The 16406-nt window shown below is 48.0% G+C and overlaps 2 protein-coding genes across 2 annotated transcripts in view; one reads left to right on the top strand and one right to left on the bottom strand.

The window, feature by feature from the left end:
- The window catches only part of LOC122386696 (exocyst complex component 6B-like), a 118371-nt gene that overhangs the window by 77796 nt on the left and 24169 nt on the right, over positions 1 to 16406 (top strand). The window lies entirely within an intron of this gene.
- Positions 3770 to 5297, bottom strand: LOC122386699. The gene has a single exon (XM_043376154.1). The coding sequence runs from the start codon at positions 5131 to 5133 to the stop codon at positions 3892 to 3894; it is 1242 nt and encodes a 413-aa protein (XP_043232089.1). The 5' UTR covers positions 5134 to 5297; the 3' UTR covers positions 3770 to 3891.

A 16406-nucleotide genomic window follows, 5' to 3' on the forward strand; every position in this document is an offset into this window, starting at 1 on the left:
TGACCCATAAACAAATAGGCAGAACAATTCTAAACATACCTTCACTTGAAAAATCAACACAACAACAAAAATAACAGTTGCAGAGTATCAATATCTGCACGCTGCACACCGGTCAGTTGACATAATTCGCCTCTCCTCAATTAACAGAACGTCTATCATTTTTGTTCGATAAAAACTCTCCCAACCTTACTGCATCTGTTATAGTGGTGCCAATCGAAACCTGGACATTTGGAGTTCTGATTTTGTCCCGTGTCCAATTCGGAATTAGTTGGACAAAGGTAGCAGACTGGACAACATTGGACGATGGCTTGCTACACTTCAGCGCTTTTTATAAAGTAATCGTGCATAGCATTGATTGGCGAATGGAAAGCTTGTTAAGGTCTCAATATAATGAACTCTTTTCGGCTGGTAAAGTTACATTATAAGCAATTTAAATGACAGTTTTGAGTATTCATTAATGCGTAATTTTCGGACATATTTGGACAAATGGCCGACTTTAACATTTTTGAATGGAAATCAACGAAAATGCCGGACATTAGACGGATATTGGACGTAAATTTTATAAAACTGACATCACTTATCTGCTACTGCTTTGGGTCGAAAATATTGGCAAAAAAAAAAACTGGAAGCGTTGTTTTTTTCGGAGCTATCCCTGTCTTCATTGAAATTCTCACACTATGTTCAAATTACCCCACGCTAAAAGTTGTTTTGCCATATTTAAAAACAGGTTTCAAAAGCAAATTTCTTGGATTGAAGGCACTGATTAGGTCATTGTGCAACAAAAGCCGTTGTGTACTAGGCGCTAGCAATGCAAGATTTTGCGCTGCAATGAAGTTGCAATGACGTGTTTTTAGGCGTTTTTACTTGCGAAATTGATTTTTTACAGTGTGCGTCAACATCTTCATTCCCTGAAACTTTAAACCCCGTTCATATGATAGCCCTTTTAGTTACGATAATTTCCCTCATTGGTCTTATTGTCATGCCACTTATGGATTTTCCTCAATTTTGTGTTTTTCACACTATGTTTAAATTGCCCCACATGTTCAAATTACCCCACCCTACCCTATGTAAGTAGGCACTCACCAGGCAATGCACTCCCATGTGTCATGGTTGGGGTCCTGCTGCACAAGCGACGTGCAGGGGTCGCTTCTAGATCTCAACAACGGCTGAACCGATTGCGCTTAAATTTGGTACACGGTTAGGGACTCGTTAGTAGGGTGCCGTGCAAAAGTCAGTTGGGATCCAATTTGCACGTGCGCACGTACAGAGTGCCGATTTCAGATCTCGAGTACGGCTGGGCCGATTTCGCTCAAATTTGGCAAATCGCTAGAGACCGGTTAGTAGGGTGCCGTGCACAAGTGAGTTGGAAGTAACCCCTCGCAATCAGGGCTGCGGAGTCGGAGTTGGAGTCGGTCGGAGTCGACAGTTATGACCGGAGTAGGAGTCGATTTTGGAAACCGGAGCCGGAGTCGGAGTCACCGAAAAAATAATCGATTCCGCAGACCTAGCAGGGCTGCGGAGTCGAGAGTCGGAGTTGGAGTCGGTCGGAGTCGATAATTCTGCCCGGAGCCGGAGTCGAAGTCGGAGTTGCTTTTTGGAAGCGGGAGTGGAGTCGGAGTCGGAGTCACTGAAAATCCATCGACTCCGCAGCCCTGCCTTGTTTTCGGCCAATAATTATAAGTCTTTTAATTTTACTTTTTCTTGCTGATGTGAGCCCAATCAACTTGCGTTCATCAACCAAAATTTCATAACTTCAAGTTCAACTTGATATTGATATTGCTCAGAGTCAGCTGACCTCTCATGTTTTAGTTATAAAACCTGATAACGAGGCCACTCTGAAGATTCGTAGACATGGTTTCTGGCTGTTGTGTCCCCAGGTGTTCGGAAAGATCTTATGGACATGCCTTTCCAAAAGATCGCAAGCTTCGCAAACAATGGCTTCATGCCATTCGCCGCGACCATTTCCAGCCCACCAAACACAGCCGGGTCTGTTCTAAACATTTCAAGCATGACGATTACAATGAACAGACGAACAGTCATGGGCATCAAAGGAGGCTGGAGTAAAGCACCATAAAAAGCTGAAGCCAGGCAGTGTGCCTTCGTTGTTTCAGTGGTCCTCAGATCAGCACAAAGTGTTGTCCTCACGGCAGCTGAGGAAGCTGAAACGAGATGAACAAAGCAAGCAGGACAAGCCTGAAGAAAGTAGTGGGCATCAAGAGGATGATGTGGACATTATTGAAGAAGTGACTGTGGAGACGGAGCTCAGAGACTCAGCAACAGAGCAAGGGTCAAGTGCAGCGGATTGTGAACCTGTGGTCAAGCGATGTGTGGATGCAGGGTGCCAAACCGGTGAAACCAGGCAAGGGCTGTCCATCCAGCATTATAAGGAAAACCCAAGATTGGTGCAATATTATACTGGATTTGATGACTTTGATCATTTCATGTTTGTTTTCCATTTGTTGGGACCAGCTGCATATGAGTTGGACTATGGACCACGAGCAAACAAAACATGTCCGCTGCAGCCAGAGGACGCATTTTTACTGGCTTTGATTAAGCTCAGAAGGAACATGACAGACATAGAACTGTCAGACAGATTTGCCATTCCTGAAGGACTGGTGGGTCCCGTCTTTCACACGTGGCTGAATTTTATGTATTTTGAATTCAAGGAGTGGAATATTAAGCCATCTGATGCTGCAGAGGCAGATGTAAGGATAATTTTGGACTGCACCGAAATGAAGATCGACCGACCTAGTAATCCAACCCTTCAACAGGCTACATACTCGAGCTGCAAGAGTGCTAACACTGTGAAAGCTCTAGTGGGAATTTCTCCATCATGTCTTGTGACCCATGTGTCTGCCGGCTACTGCGGCTCATACAGTGACAAAGTTATTCTTGAGGCATCAAAAGTGCTTGATGAGCTAAGTGATGGAGATGTTATTTTGGCAGACAGGGGCTTCCAAATAGAACAAATGTGTAAGGATCGAGGCCTTATTTTAAATGTGCCTGTGAGTATGAAAGGGAAGTCACAGCTCTCTGTTGCAGATTTGAGGAAATCGACATACATTTCAGCTAGGAGAATTCATGTGGAAAGAGTGATAGGTCTGGCAAAAACTTACAGTATCCTCAGTCAAAAAATCCACCAATCGAAGGTTGTGTTTGCTAGCAGGATCATCTATGTGTGCTTCATGCTGGTGAACCTTAGGCGAAAGATTGTGTCTTAGGCAGAATTTCCTGTCTGTTCTTGCTTGACCAGCTCTTGGTGTGCAGATTCTGTTACATGTTCAGTTATCAGTTTCACCCATTGGCCATTTGCAGTGACATTTTTTCTATGTATCATACCTGTTCTCGCCTGGACATTTTTGTGGAAGTGCACTATCAGTCACATGTGTGGTCCCAGGCCAATGTACTTACATTGTCTTGCATTGTAATACCGACTTTTCAAGGTGGATTTACAAATACAATGATGTGCCTTACGACATATTTTGCCACTGTTTATGTGATTGGGTCTGTTCTGAAATATGTATTGATAAGTAGGAACATCAACAACTTGGCAAATGAAAATCTGTTGGTTCAAATGGCACCAGATGGCAGCAATAATTTTAGTTGCGAAATGCCAAGTCTACATTGACCTCTTGCACTTCACTAGGCACTCACTCAGTAAAAATAGGCTTGTACCTAAGTGGTGTTACGAGAACCAAGATTCCTAAACCTTCATTGGGATGATCGGTGATTGGTGAATCAAAGAACAAGAAAATGGTGCCACTGCTGATGCTCAATATGTATTCAATCAACATGCGGAATACAACACATCAGCACATAATCCGGATGCTTCTGTACCCATTGTACAGTCATACCTCTGACACAGTCACACATCACCATTGTCGCCAGTCCTTAGCTGCCACATCCAAACAGCTTTCGTGCCAGTAAGGGCTTGTAATGCGCTTGGTAAAAGGAGGCCAGGCTCCTGACCATGTTAGTGATAAAAGGTTCATTGCGCTTAACCTCCACAATGCACATATCCTTGGGAGTGTATACCACAAAATCACACATGCTATGGCCAGTCACATGCATTTGCAGCTGGATCTGGTAAAAGTATGGGTGCGACTCCTTTAAACTGACCTTTCCATTTTCATCTTTTACCAAGGGCAGGTACCCAGCATCCAGCAGTGTTTCGCTTTCCCTCACTTCCTTCTTATATGGACATTTGATTTTGACAAGCCTGTCGGAACACACCCCATCAGGACTGGCAGCAAGAAAAGGCATATCAACGCATACAAATAACCCACACTTTTGCACTGCTCTACCAGTGACCTCAGCATATTTCTCCAAAGCCTGTGACTCATTTGCCTTGCCCCACCTGACTGCTGGAATATGACCAAGACTTTGAGGATCATATAGGCTGGCAGCTAGGCTGTCTCTGTTCTTCTTCACATTGCACACTCTGTGCGCCGAAGAAGCAGTCAGTCTCACTCGCCTTTCTGCAGTCCACAAACTAGATGTTGATTGTCCCCTTGTCTTTCTCTCCAGCAAGCTAGCCTCTTCTTTGGAGACCTTTGTGATGTTGTCCACCCATGCTTCTGTCAAGCTTGACCTTAGGTAATCATGGTCATCCACAACTGCTTGCATGTTTGCCTTACCTTGACATATTTCACCGAGATGCAAACTGTGCGACCTTGTTGATGAATAGTTAATCAGCATCATCTCAACTCTTTGACGTTTGGAGTCCATTTTCTGAAACTTTGCTGGCCTGGGGTCTGCAAAGTACGCATGATCCTCATTCGCATTCAAAATGTCCTCTGGAGTCTTGGCCTCGTGGGGATCCAGAACTCTTTTCTTCGGTTGATGAGGCCATGACTGAGCAACATCAGTGCATGACTTGGACATCATCCATTTGTCAGTCCTTTCATACTGCTCCAAATTATAAAGCAGCACAGCAACATGCTTGCAAATGGCATGAGGGCCACGGCCAGCTGTACATTCGCAGCTGGTGTACCTTATTTCACTGTCCTGAATGCGACATTCCACCAGATACGTCACATCTTTCTTCATCTCTGCGAATACAGTAGCTCGTAGGAACAGGTTCCTATCACTGGTGCTATAGCTGCATGAGCACATAAACCCTTCCTTAAACATTGCAAAGCCCGACTTCTGCACTTTGGAGCACCTGCTCACAGACACATTATGCTCCAGGAAGTAAATACCGACCTTGGCAACATTAATGTCATTCTTGGGCACTGCTCCGTTCACATGGACAAACTCAGCTAAGCCTGGCCACGATACTTCATCACATCCGTCAAACCCCGCAAAGCTTCCTGAGCTTGAGCCGGTGGCAGAATCCAAGTACCTTAATCTCTCGATGAGATCCGGTTTTTTGCCAGTAGTTTTGGCATTCCGTTTGATGAGAAGGCTCTTGAGGTCCCTAACACTCATTGATGCGTACTTATCCATACTTCAACGACTCAGATATCTTAGTTCACCGATCTTCCAAAACCCCAATCCGCCACGCCACAACCACGCTACCACAGTGAAACACATAGGTCCAGCACGTGGAATTTGACGCTGCGCCACAACAGTCACAAAAGCGCCATCCATCTTGACCGCTCTGAGCAGCCACTGCCACCTGTTGGGTCGACCAAGAACTAAAATTTCCCGAGATCCTCATTGGTGTACTTTGGCAGAATATGTTCTTTTAGACATGTTTCGTTGAACACCAACGAATTTGATCTTTGAGCACCAACGAATTTGATCTTTGAACACCAACGGATTTGATATTTGATTTTCCTTCTGGTACAAAAAAAAACTAATGCGAACTATTGAAAGAGCCAACCGAAAGCTTGCTAAAGCTCACAACTCCTTGGTGTTCAACGAAAAATGTCTAGAAGATTATACATTAGGTATACAAAAAAAAATTGACCGGGTCAGGTCAGGTCACGAAGCTATGAGGTCTTAAGAAGAACAACATAAGGACGATTTTCTAACGAAATCGTGTTTCATCGCATCGTGTTGTACAAATCTTTATCATCTGTCCGAATTTTCCAATATAATTTTATCCGATATTCTATAATAGCCCTATATCACTTTCGTGTAATTGAATGCATTAGCAATGCATTCGGCTCAGACACACGCGACATTGACATACAAGAGTTACGAACTGAGGAGACTGATCACTTTCTTACCGTTTTAGGCTGATGAGCAGTTTATCGCGGCTTCCTTCACGGTTAAATACCGACAAGAGGCGCATTGCAAATACATTCTTGCAGCTTTTAGGGCAAGCATGAATAACGTACGCCATGCGGCTGGGTGTGTTGGCAGGAAGCACCGCGTACCAACCCCTACGGACCGCGACTGACGGGTGCACGTCAGAATAGCTAGTGACATTTGAGCTAGTGACTTTTGAACTAGTACAAAACAGCTAGTGCCTCAAAACAGCTAGTGACAAAACAGCTAGCGTCAAAATAGCTAGTGAAGCAAAATAGCTAGTGCTTAGAAACAGCTAGTGACAAAACAGCTAGCGTCAAAGTAGCTAGTGAAGCATAAAGAGCTAGTGCCTCAAGACAGCTAGTGACGAAATAGCTATCGTCAAAATAGCAATTTCGTTGGACCTCTGTTCCCTTCCCATTCACTTCGCTTCAAAAATGCAAGATATCTATGACTGTAAATATGTATTTCCCGCGATATGCCATCTCTTTAATTCCCCGGTGCCCCGCTTCTAATTTGTTGTTTGTCCTAGGGATCCCGTCCTCTGCCCTCCTAGCATTCCAAATAATTTTGTCAAACTACGGTGCTCTTCTGCTCCTTCTACCCGTGGGGACTCTTCGTCGGGAAAGAATCTATAATAGCTGCTCTACGAATAAGCTATTTTGCTTATTAGCTATTAGTCGACGCTAGCGATTTCTATAGCACATGGGCGTAGGAACGGCTGGAACATTGTGGGTGCATGGGTGCAGAAATCCAGCCATGGCCGGTGAAGCCGGGGGGGGGGGGGAGGGGGTAGGGAGCGGCACCCGAGCGGAGGCTCCTTGTGAGCTTTGAGGGTGTACCATGTCGAAAAGGTACCTACCGATGATAAGTGTATTTAGAAGCGTTGATAATGTCAATATTGACTACCGCAAAAAGTACCTAAATGCGGCTAACTTAGCCATTTTCGAAGATAGGTATCGGGCTAAAACTTTTGACAGTGGGTCATCGGTATGTGTTCAATCACATGTGTTCCGTTGCTTCCTTTTTTACTTGAGCGCAAATGTAAGTTTTGAAGACCATCACAGTAGCAAACGCTTCTAAAGGTGGAAAGTGGGCAAAATATCCTGAATTTGTTGTGCTGCATGGGAAGTATAGTGTTGATGAGAAAAGGGTTTTTTGTTCCAGATTATTGTGGGTGCAGAATACATTGTCTGCACCCACTGGAGAATTATTGTGGGTGCAACTGCACCCACTGCACCCATGGTTCCTACGTTTATGACTAGCTATAATGAAGCACTAGCTATTTTGCTCTACTAGCTATATTGACGCTAGCTGTTTAGTCACTAGCTGATTTAATGCACTAGCTATTTTGCTTCACTAGCTATTTTGGCGCTAGCTGTGTTGTCACTAGCTGTTTTGAAGCACTAGCTCTTTTGTACTAGCTCAAAAGTCACTAGCTCAATAGTCACTAGTTGTTTTGACGTGGACCCCGACTGACCGGTCTCGGGTCAGGAAGCGCCTCAGGCAACGGCCAGCCGAGGCGGAGCTTAGCTCCAACGTCACACTATGGCTCCGCCCCTTGTGGAGTAGCCTCTGCTCACCGAGAGAGTTTCAGGAGCAAAATTTAACATTACGAGTGAACGGGAAATGCCCTAAATATTGATCGGACATTGAAAATCCGTAGTAATAAAAATTAGGCCGGGGTCTGAAACGTCCATTGCCGAAGTTTCGTTCTTGAGAGGCAACGCATTCAAAAGTTATTGCGAAAAAGTCGCGTCCCACGCGGTTTGACGTCCACAGTAGCTATCTTGAAGGTCTTTGTGCGGATCTCGCCAACAAAGCCATTCAAGAAGTAGTTGTGTGCCTCAAGGGATCTGAAGGCACACATCTGGTCTTGCGTGTAGATCCCCATCTTGTGAACACAGTATACATATATATCTGGGAATATCACATGAGGAATATCTCCAAGCTCTGTGCTCCACTCCTTCCGCACCGCGTAGTACGGATCGGGGAGACGCTGGCCATTTACAGTGAGCTTGGCAGCGTATCGCTCACTATCTTGAACCCCAATCGGTTCTTTAAAGTTCTCTCCACCTTTTCTAGATGCCATTTGGTCACTATCTCCAGCAATTTAACTTCTAAAATGTAAAATGTACACCGGCGGCAGATAAACAACGGCTGTTACTTTTTCCAACGCAAGTTGCAATATCTGCTTAATGCAATATGCGTTAAGCAGGGAGCAACTATGATATATTCAGGACTGGTCACCTAAACATTTGGCCCAGTGGCCACTACCCTTTCTGCTGTCCACGTCCTCCTATCCTGTCGACATCTACTGATTCGAAAACAGCACGATTTTGTTATGCTTCTGTCGCAAGTGAGCACTGGGTTGACCACCGATCGTCGAGCTACGCGCGAAGGAATGTAGCCGCACACGAAGATATCTGGCCACGATTTGTTTCAGAAGCGACACAGCGTGGCACTCATCACCCTGCGGCTGAAACATGTGTTCCTGCACGCCAGGAAACAGTTGATGAGTACGGCTAGTCATGAAGTGAGAAAGCACACTGTTTTGGATGTTGAGAGATAAGTTCGGCATTTGCAGCTTATCACATTTCTTCAAACCTATCAGGTGGTTTTCAGTCGAACGTACGGTTCTCCAGCAAAAGTCTTGTTGGTTTTGCTTTTTCGGACATATCTGGTCCTATATAATGTTAAAATGCAAAAGTATCAACCCGAATTATGTGTATGCACATTTACCACGATACTGTGAAATTGCATCGTTGTATGCCAAATACTTTCCGAGATATTCACCAAAAACCTCATTTTCTGCCGTTTGGGGTATTCTGGCCGCAATCTTCCTGGGATCGCCTATGACATCAGTAGAGCCATCTAACGAGAGGAACGCGGAAACACAGAAACATGAATGAATCGAGCGCGTAGTAAACGGTGTATGAAAGGGAGACTCGGCAGAGGCTATCCGGGTGGCCGGCGCGCGGCGCGCCCTTAGGCATCGGCCGACCCTTCGGACCGCGTGGGGTCAGAGGTCGCTCTCGGGAAGTCTCGGCTCTGGGTTTTAGCGCTGTGCAGTCAGGAAGGGAGGATAGGATAGCGCTAGCCCGACTGACTAGTATCTCGGCTGATTCGTGTGGGATGGAAGGGAGCACAGAACGGGATGGTGGCTAGTGGTGGATGATGGGATGATGGTTAGGTTAGTGCGTACTGCGTAGAACGTAGCTGAACATGCATTTTTTCATAGCAAACAACATGCAGCGTAATGCGCGGGATTATGCCAGAACTCATACAAAAAGGAAATAATATTTCGGCCGAGGGAGTGGATGAGTGCCGTGACAAAGCATGACGATGCTGCCAAAAACGGGATGCTTTTTTGCCCCCAGTTTTTTTTTTTACCATGCAGCGCTTGATCCGAACTTAGAGGTCCCCGACTGACCTTAGACCTTAAAATCGCACCCGTCCGGTGCGCCACCTTTTCTTCAGGGGCGCTCTTCTTGGTTGTATCTGTTCTTACCATTAACTAAAGCAAATCGAATGTTTAATAAAAAAGGCATACCTCAAACACAGTTTTATTCACATCCGCTCGTGCGCATACTTGTTTTGACCTATACCTTCTCGCATCATAATATATCACTTCAGTGCTTAACCCTCAATGGAATTTTGGGTTTTCTGCAAATACCCCGGCCGAGGGGAGGGGGGCGATTATGACCCCTCTCCGTCTTTTTAATTTTGCCCCTAATTGAGCTAGCGCCTTGCGGATAAAACTGAGCGCGTGCGTCGTATGAGATGCAGCAACGGGTACCCGAGTTGAATGTCTCAGGTCAACCGGTAAACTCTGAGGTCAGTATAAGTGCTCCAAGTCGCGGGATCGGTTTTTGGTAAACAACTTCACCATAAGTGGTTACAGAGCTAAGATAATGGCACCATTGAGTTTTGCATGCTCAAGCGCGTCGAATAGCGTTTTGTTTTTGTTGAGGTCAATTTAAGGTGTTCACTAGAGTTGCAAAGTTTCCCCAAAGGCTGCTACCGGCACCGCCCCGCCCCACAATTTTTTTGGGGATACCGGCATGCTACCACGCCCAAAGCAAAAACACCACCAAATTACCGGCATACTAAAAAACCTGCATTGATGATTCCAGTTTACCCCTACAAGAGATGCCACATTTTCCTCTTAGTGTCCAAAGTTTGAATCATATGCTAATAATTTTTTTTTTGTGCAAAACCAAAAATACCGGCATGCTACCGGCAAGACATGCCAGATAGCACAAAAAAACCTGCGGTAGTGAAAAATTACCGGCATGCCGGTAATGCGGTAGGGAAACTTTGCAACTCTAGTGTTCACCTCAGGTCATGTCAGGGCAGAGCCACTCAGGCCACGAGGCTGGCTCAAGGAGGTCATATCGCTTCTTTGATTCGGTAGGTCCTCACAAGTCCACTGGTGGCTTCCCGACTCGCTCGCTCAATTTGATCGGGACTTTTTGGTGAAAACTCCTGTAACCTTACTGACGTCATAAATGAAGTCGCCTAACTTTAAGAATGGAAAAGTGAATGCTGGGGCTGCCAAAGATTGTATGAAATCGCGAATTAGTGCGCTTGAGACAGCTTTAGATGGCTCCCGGCGCCAAAATAACAATTTTCATATTTCCCAATTGATTAATAATCGTGAGGTTGCGTGACCGACCTGACTTCAGGTGACTCTTAAGAAAAATACGAGATAGCTACATACAAGTTGTGAGGCCTCTGGGAGATAGTACTAGATCATATAAGCTTCATTCCCCGTTGAAAAGTCCCCTGGCACGAAGGGTGCTGCGACGTCGCGACATTTTGGGACCTTACAGAGGTTCACTTTTGACGTCATTGGTCAACGGCCTGACCTTAACCTTCGCACCTGTAGGAGGGTGTCGAACAGACCTCCTACCCTCAGTTTTTCGCAAATAACTCGCGCAAAAAGCGGCTGATTGCGAAGAAACTTTCAGTACCTCGAGTTAATCAATATAACGCCTACCCTATAATTTGTATGACACTGACTCAAAAGACCAGGGATGCGGAGCCGTGGAAATTTCAAACGGCTCCGGCTCCGGCTCCGGCTCCGGAGAAGAAAATCGGCTCCGGCTCCGGCTCCGGCTCCGGGTGAAATGTTATGGCGGCTCCGGCTCCGGCTCCGGCTCCGAGTAAAATGGTCCGGCTCCGGCGGCTCCGGCTCCGGCGGCTCCGGCTCCGGCGGCTCCGGCTCCGACTCAGTACATCCCCTATGCAATCAATTAAATACGGGTGGAAGAAAAATTGGATTGGTTATACGCGTTACCTACTCTTGCCATGACCGGCTCACCGCGTCCCCGTGCAAACGCACCTCGGAGAGAACTGGCAGAACAAAGGACTAGGAAGCGATGGCATTGGAAACGCAGTCGCCGCAAATCGGAGTTCACTGAACCATCGTAGGCTGACACCCATCTCGGCTGCATTGGGGGGTGGGGGGGGGGGGGGGGTGGGAAGAGACGGTGCTGGGAGTCGCAGTCCACTGCACTGGCTTCAAAACAATGGCCGTCACCTGATGACCGGTCCTCATGTTCTGGGGATGCAATAGACGTGAGGGGGGAGGAGCAGACAGGAAGTTGATTGCGTACTGTGGGATACTGGGGATATTCGGCTTTTTCATTCACTTGATGGCCCATGACGTACGGTCTCAAGATAAGGGCCCAGGCGACCTGTAGTTTTGATGCGGTGAATATCCTTACCCTCGCCACAACTCGGGCCGAGTGCACCCCTCCTCCCAGCCAGCGCTACCCCCACTCGCATTGTGGCGAGGATGAGGGTATTCACCGCATCAAAACTACAGGTCGCCTGGGCACTTATATTGAGACCAATAGTACGATATGTTTTACTGCCTTGTACCTACTGTCAAACCGAACTAGGTCAATTATTTTTTCCTCTTCAAAAAATAAAAAGGAGCCGGAGTCGCCCCCTTTTTTGGCGGCTCCGGCTCCGGCTCCGGCTCCGGGCTATATTGTTTCACGGCTCCGGCTCCGGCTCCGGCTCCGGGCAAAATATGCCGGCTCCGGCGGCTCCGGCTCCGACTCCGGCTCCGGCTCCGCATCCCTGCAAAAGACCTTTGACTTGTGACCTGTTTTCCGAGACCATGTTTGGCCGGAATCGCGTTTTGGCGTATTTCGAGTAGAGCGCGTTTTATTGTCTTTTTAGCTTGCGATCAAACATGTGAAAGGAGGTTGATCCCATGGATTCTAGTGGGTGTCAAGGTCACGTGAAGGTCAGTCAGGTCACTGACCTTTGATGACCTTTGTTCACTCTTTCGAGTTCTACATGTTTCTAGGGTAGATTTTGGAGTTGATTTCGCATTTAGAAACCGTTTGAGCATTTAATAAGTAGTTTTGGTTCCCTCGTAACATGTGACCTGACCAGACCTGACCCGACCTGGCCTAAATGCACGAAAACATCATCTGTGATCAAAACTAACTTGAAATTCGTGGTCAGCACCCCGCAAAACCCTATAACAGCTTCACTTTACGAAGCTCTAACAGGTCCCGATTCCCCGACTTTTTGACCTGTCAACCAATGACCTATGACCTTAAAATTGGGTATCATCGGCCTCCTCTCGTCACGGGAAACACGCTCTTTTTCCGCGAAGCTCTAGCTCGATCAGGGGCTGAACGGCAAAGGGGTCCAACGGACCCTCCCCCCCTTTACGATAGACGCTGGCAAAACACCAATATGGGCGAGGGTGAAAATACAGCTGCTGTCATAAAAATTCACCTTGAATCAAAGGTCAGGCTTGCCAAATTTCAGCTCTCGCAGCTATCAACAAAAATAAACATGTGGAGGCGGCACCCGCCTCCCCCCCTCTCCTCTCGGCCACTGCCAGCGAGGTTTTAGGCGTATCATACACGTTACAAAGCATCATATCAAGATGACACACCCCAGCAGCCATATGCACTGAACAAAAACTTATTACCCTCGCTAGTCTATCGGCACCATAGCACATGGTCGAGACTGTCGTCAGCCACGGACGCGCACTCGACCAACCCTCTGAGCCCGTTGACTGCGGGTGACCTTGACATGTCAAGCCTGATCGGCGGCCGGCCGCTGTCGTGCGGTCGTTACACGCGAGGGGAGGGAGACACAAAGCTCTACGTTATAGCTGACCTCTGACCTTTCCCTGCGCTCTGGTCACTGACCCCGCTCCATGTCGCTGGGCGGTGGCATGGCGGTGGAAACCGGTTCTAGCCTCTACACATGCCACCATTCTAACCCTCCCCTCCCCACGCTACTACGCGGCGTGGAGTACGCTCGTGCGTAACTGGGCGGAGCAAGGGGTCACGCGATACAGGGGCGGAACTGGTTGCCCTCCCGCTCGCCGAGCGACCAACGACTAATACCCTGGAGAACCGTACAGTCTGTCTTAAAAGTACCGCGCAAAGTGACGGTGGATCCATCGAGCCTCACTGAGGAAGGGCCTGCTAAATTTTGGTCACCGAAGCAATTGGCATCCTCGTCCATTCCCTAGGTCAATTGGTCGGTGACTTTCAAATTAAAGCAGGCCCTTTCTCGGTCAGGCTTGATGGATCCACCGTCACTTTGCGCGGTACTTTTAAGACAGACTGTACAGTCTGTCTTAAAAGTACCGCGCAAAGTGACGGTGGATCCATCAAGCCTGACCGATGAAGGACTGCTAGATTTGAGTCACCGGACACCGAAGCAACGAACACCCTTGTCCATTCCCCAAGGTCAATTGGTTCGGTGACTTTCAAATAATAGCAGGCCCTTCCTCGGTCAGGCTTGATGGATCCACCGTCACTTTGCGCGGTACTTTTAAGACAGACTGTACAATCGCGTAGGTCGACGCGGCTGGCACTACAAGTCCACCACTGTCACGGACACTGACTAGTCCAAGAGCTTCTCGTGGCGGAGGGTCATCGTCGTTAGAGAGCAGCGCGTCAAAATTGCAATGGTGTAATATTAGTTGAATCTCACTCACACCCATCACAACCCATCACTCACCGCAGTCTCTCCGGAGGCAGAGGAGTGGAGGCCACGTCCGCGAGTTGGCGCTGCACTCCGGACTGCGGCTGGCTGCTCCCTGGGCTGTCCAGGATGGCGTCTGACCCTGGCTCGTCAGCATCCGACCGAGGACTGAAACAGGGCACGCCAAATTTAGTGAAAAGGCTCATAACAGTGTCAAATGCCAACATTGTGGTTTCCTTGAAAGGTGTAATTGATATAGTCATGAGTATTATTGAAACATCTGGACATTTCCCTAGTCCAGTGATACAGAGGCCAGCTTGGGCACCTTATTACCAAGTTTCATAATTACAGTGATTACTGACTGATTACCGAACGGCATCCTCAGGTACACTCGGGGGCAGATTGATGTTCCACAACTCCCCACCTATCGGGCTCCCATGGCTCAGCACTGGCTGCTGCCAGTGGCAGCACTGGCAGCACTGGCACTGGCAGGCAGTGCTGACCAGTGCTGAGGGCAGGCAACACTAGCAGCAGCCAGTGCTGAGACATGGGAGCCCGATGGGTAGGGAGTGGTGGAACATCAATCTGCCCCCGAGTGTACCTGCACCTCCCGAGCGGGGGATGTTGAAGGTGGTGAGGAGGAAACTGCCCTCATCAAGCTCCACCGACCAAAAGCCATTTTTGGCGTCTAGCCTGCTGAACACGATGGCACCTGTCAGCTTGTGTGTCAGCTCTTCCAGTTTTGGTGTCTTATGGTGACACCTCTTGATGGCCTTGTTTAAGTCCTTCGAGTCGAGACAGACTCGCAATGATCCGTCACTCTTCTTGATGCAAACAATGCTGCTCACCCATTCGCTGGACTCTCGGACCTTTGTGATGACGCCGGTTTTTTTCTTGTCTTCTAGCTGTGCTTACTGTCATATGCTTGCCTTGGTCCAAAATATTGCAAAGCAAAATAATTTTTAATTGGAGGTTAATAAATGCTCGCGTTAAATACACGAACACGGCGGCCATAATAAATGAATAACAAATTTCAAGTCGTCACAAAAAGGGACGCACACGTCACTCACAACACGGGCGGGTAAATGTGGTTTGACTTAGCGACATCGGCGTACAGGTGCATTGCACTGGCGACAGATCTGCTGAGTATCTGCGTAGCTAGCGTCACCTTCATGCGCGAGAAGGCACCAAGCACGATGAGAGCGTCACAGAGTTTTGGTGCTGCTCTTACAGACCGCTGGCAGTCCTGTTCATAGAATTCTTTGATACGAGTCCAGCTCATCACTCCTTCAGTTGTCTCGATGTCGTGCTTATGGAGGCAGTTCCGGAGGCACTTAAACAAATGGGGTGGATCGTACAGAGCGATGACAGACTCGCCATCCACGTCAAAGTAGGGCCGTTCTATGGTCACACCCAGCCTTTTCTTGATGAGCTCTTGATTGGGTTTCCCATATCACACACAGTACCCACCACTCAAGCCAGCCGTTCGGAGTTTGCGAACGCACGTCTTTAACTGTTCCTCAAACACAGCTCTTTCTATGATCCGTGATAACACATACTCTGCCGCGATTTGTCGGCAGGGTCCTGACAGCGGTGACAGACTGCTGGGCTGGCGGCGGGCTCATGCAAAACATTACCTACGCACTTCTTATACGCGAGTGTCCGGAAACACAACAGCCGTGCATCATCACGAACAGCCGAAAGGAAGCTCAAACTGAAGCTCTAAGTTCGCACGAGGTAATGTATCCCCGACACGCCAAACATGCGCGACATTGCTCAAGTCACGTACAGTCGTAGCCGTCCAGATGAGCCGGACGAAGCCCCTGCCGGTGAGGCTGCACGCGCAGGGGATGAGCGGTTAGACCCTCTGGAGACACGAAGTAGTCGGCAAGGCGATCTCTTGTGTTCCCGGCACGAACTGTGTTGCTGTTGGAGCCCATTCTTCCGCCGCCCCGCAGCCCGCTGCCTAATCTCTGCTGACGCCAGGCGCCCCAGTTTGGAGTCGGCCTGTCGAGTCCTCGCCATCTGCCTCGCCGGGGCAGATGTAGCGGCTTTCGTTAAAGACCCGATCCCATCGACGCAGACAGCTGTCCGTGCATTACGCAGGTACTATTAACAATGGCGTCAACTGTGTTCAGCTTTGCATTTATCGGTTGCCGAAAAATGCGGAATTTCGACACGATACCAGAGGTATTTTCTACAACCCTGCCAGCGCGATTGAGCCTGTAATTGAA

The sequence above is a fragment of the Amphibalanus amphitrite genome, unplaced genomic scaffold, assembly GCF_019059575.1.
Source record: "Amphibalanus amphitrite isolate SeventyFive unplaced genomic scaffold, NRLGWU_Aamphi_draft 000259F_arrow, whole genome shotgun sequence".
In the NCBI taxonomy this organism is placed as follows: domain Eukaryota; kingdom Metazoa; phylum Arthropoda; class Thecostraca; order Balanomorpha; family Balanidae; genus Amphibalanus; species Amphibalanus amphitrite.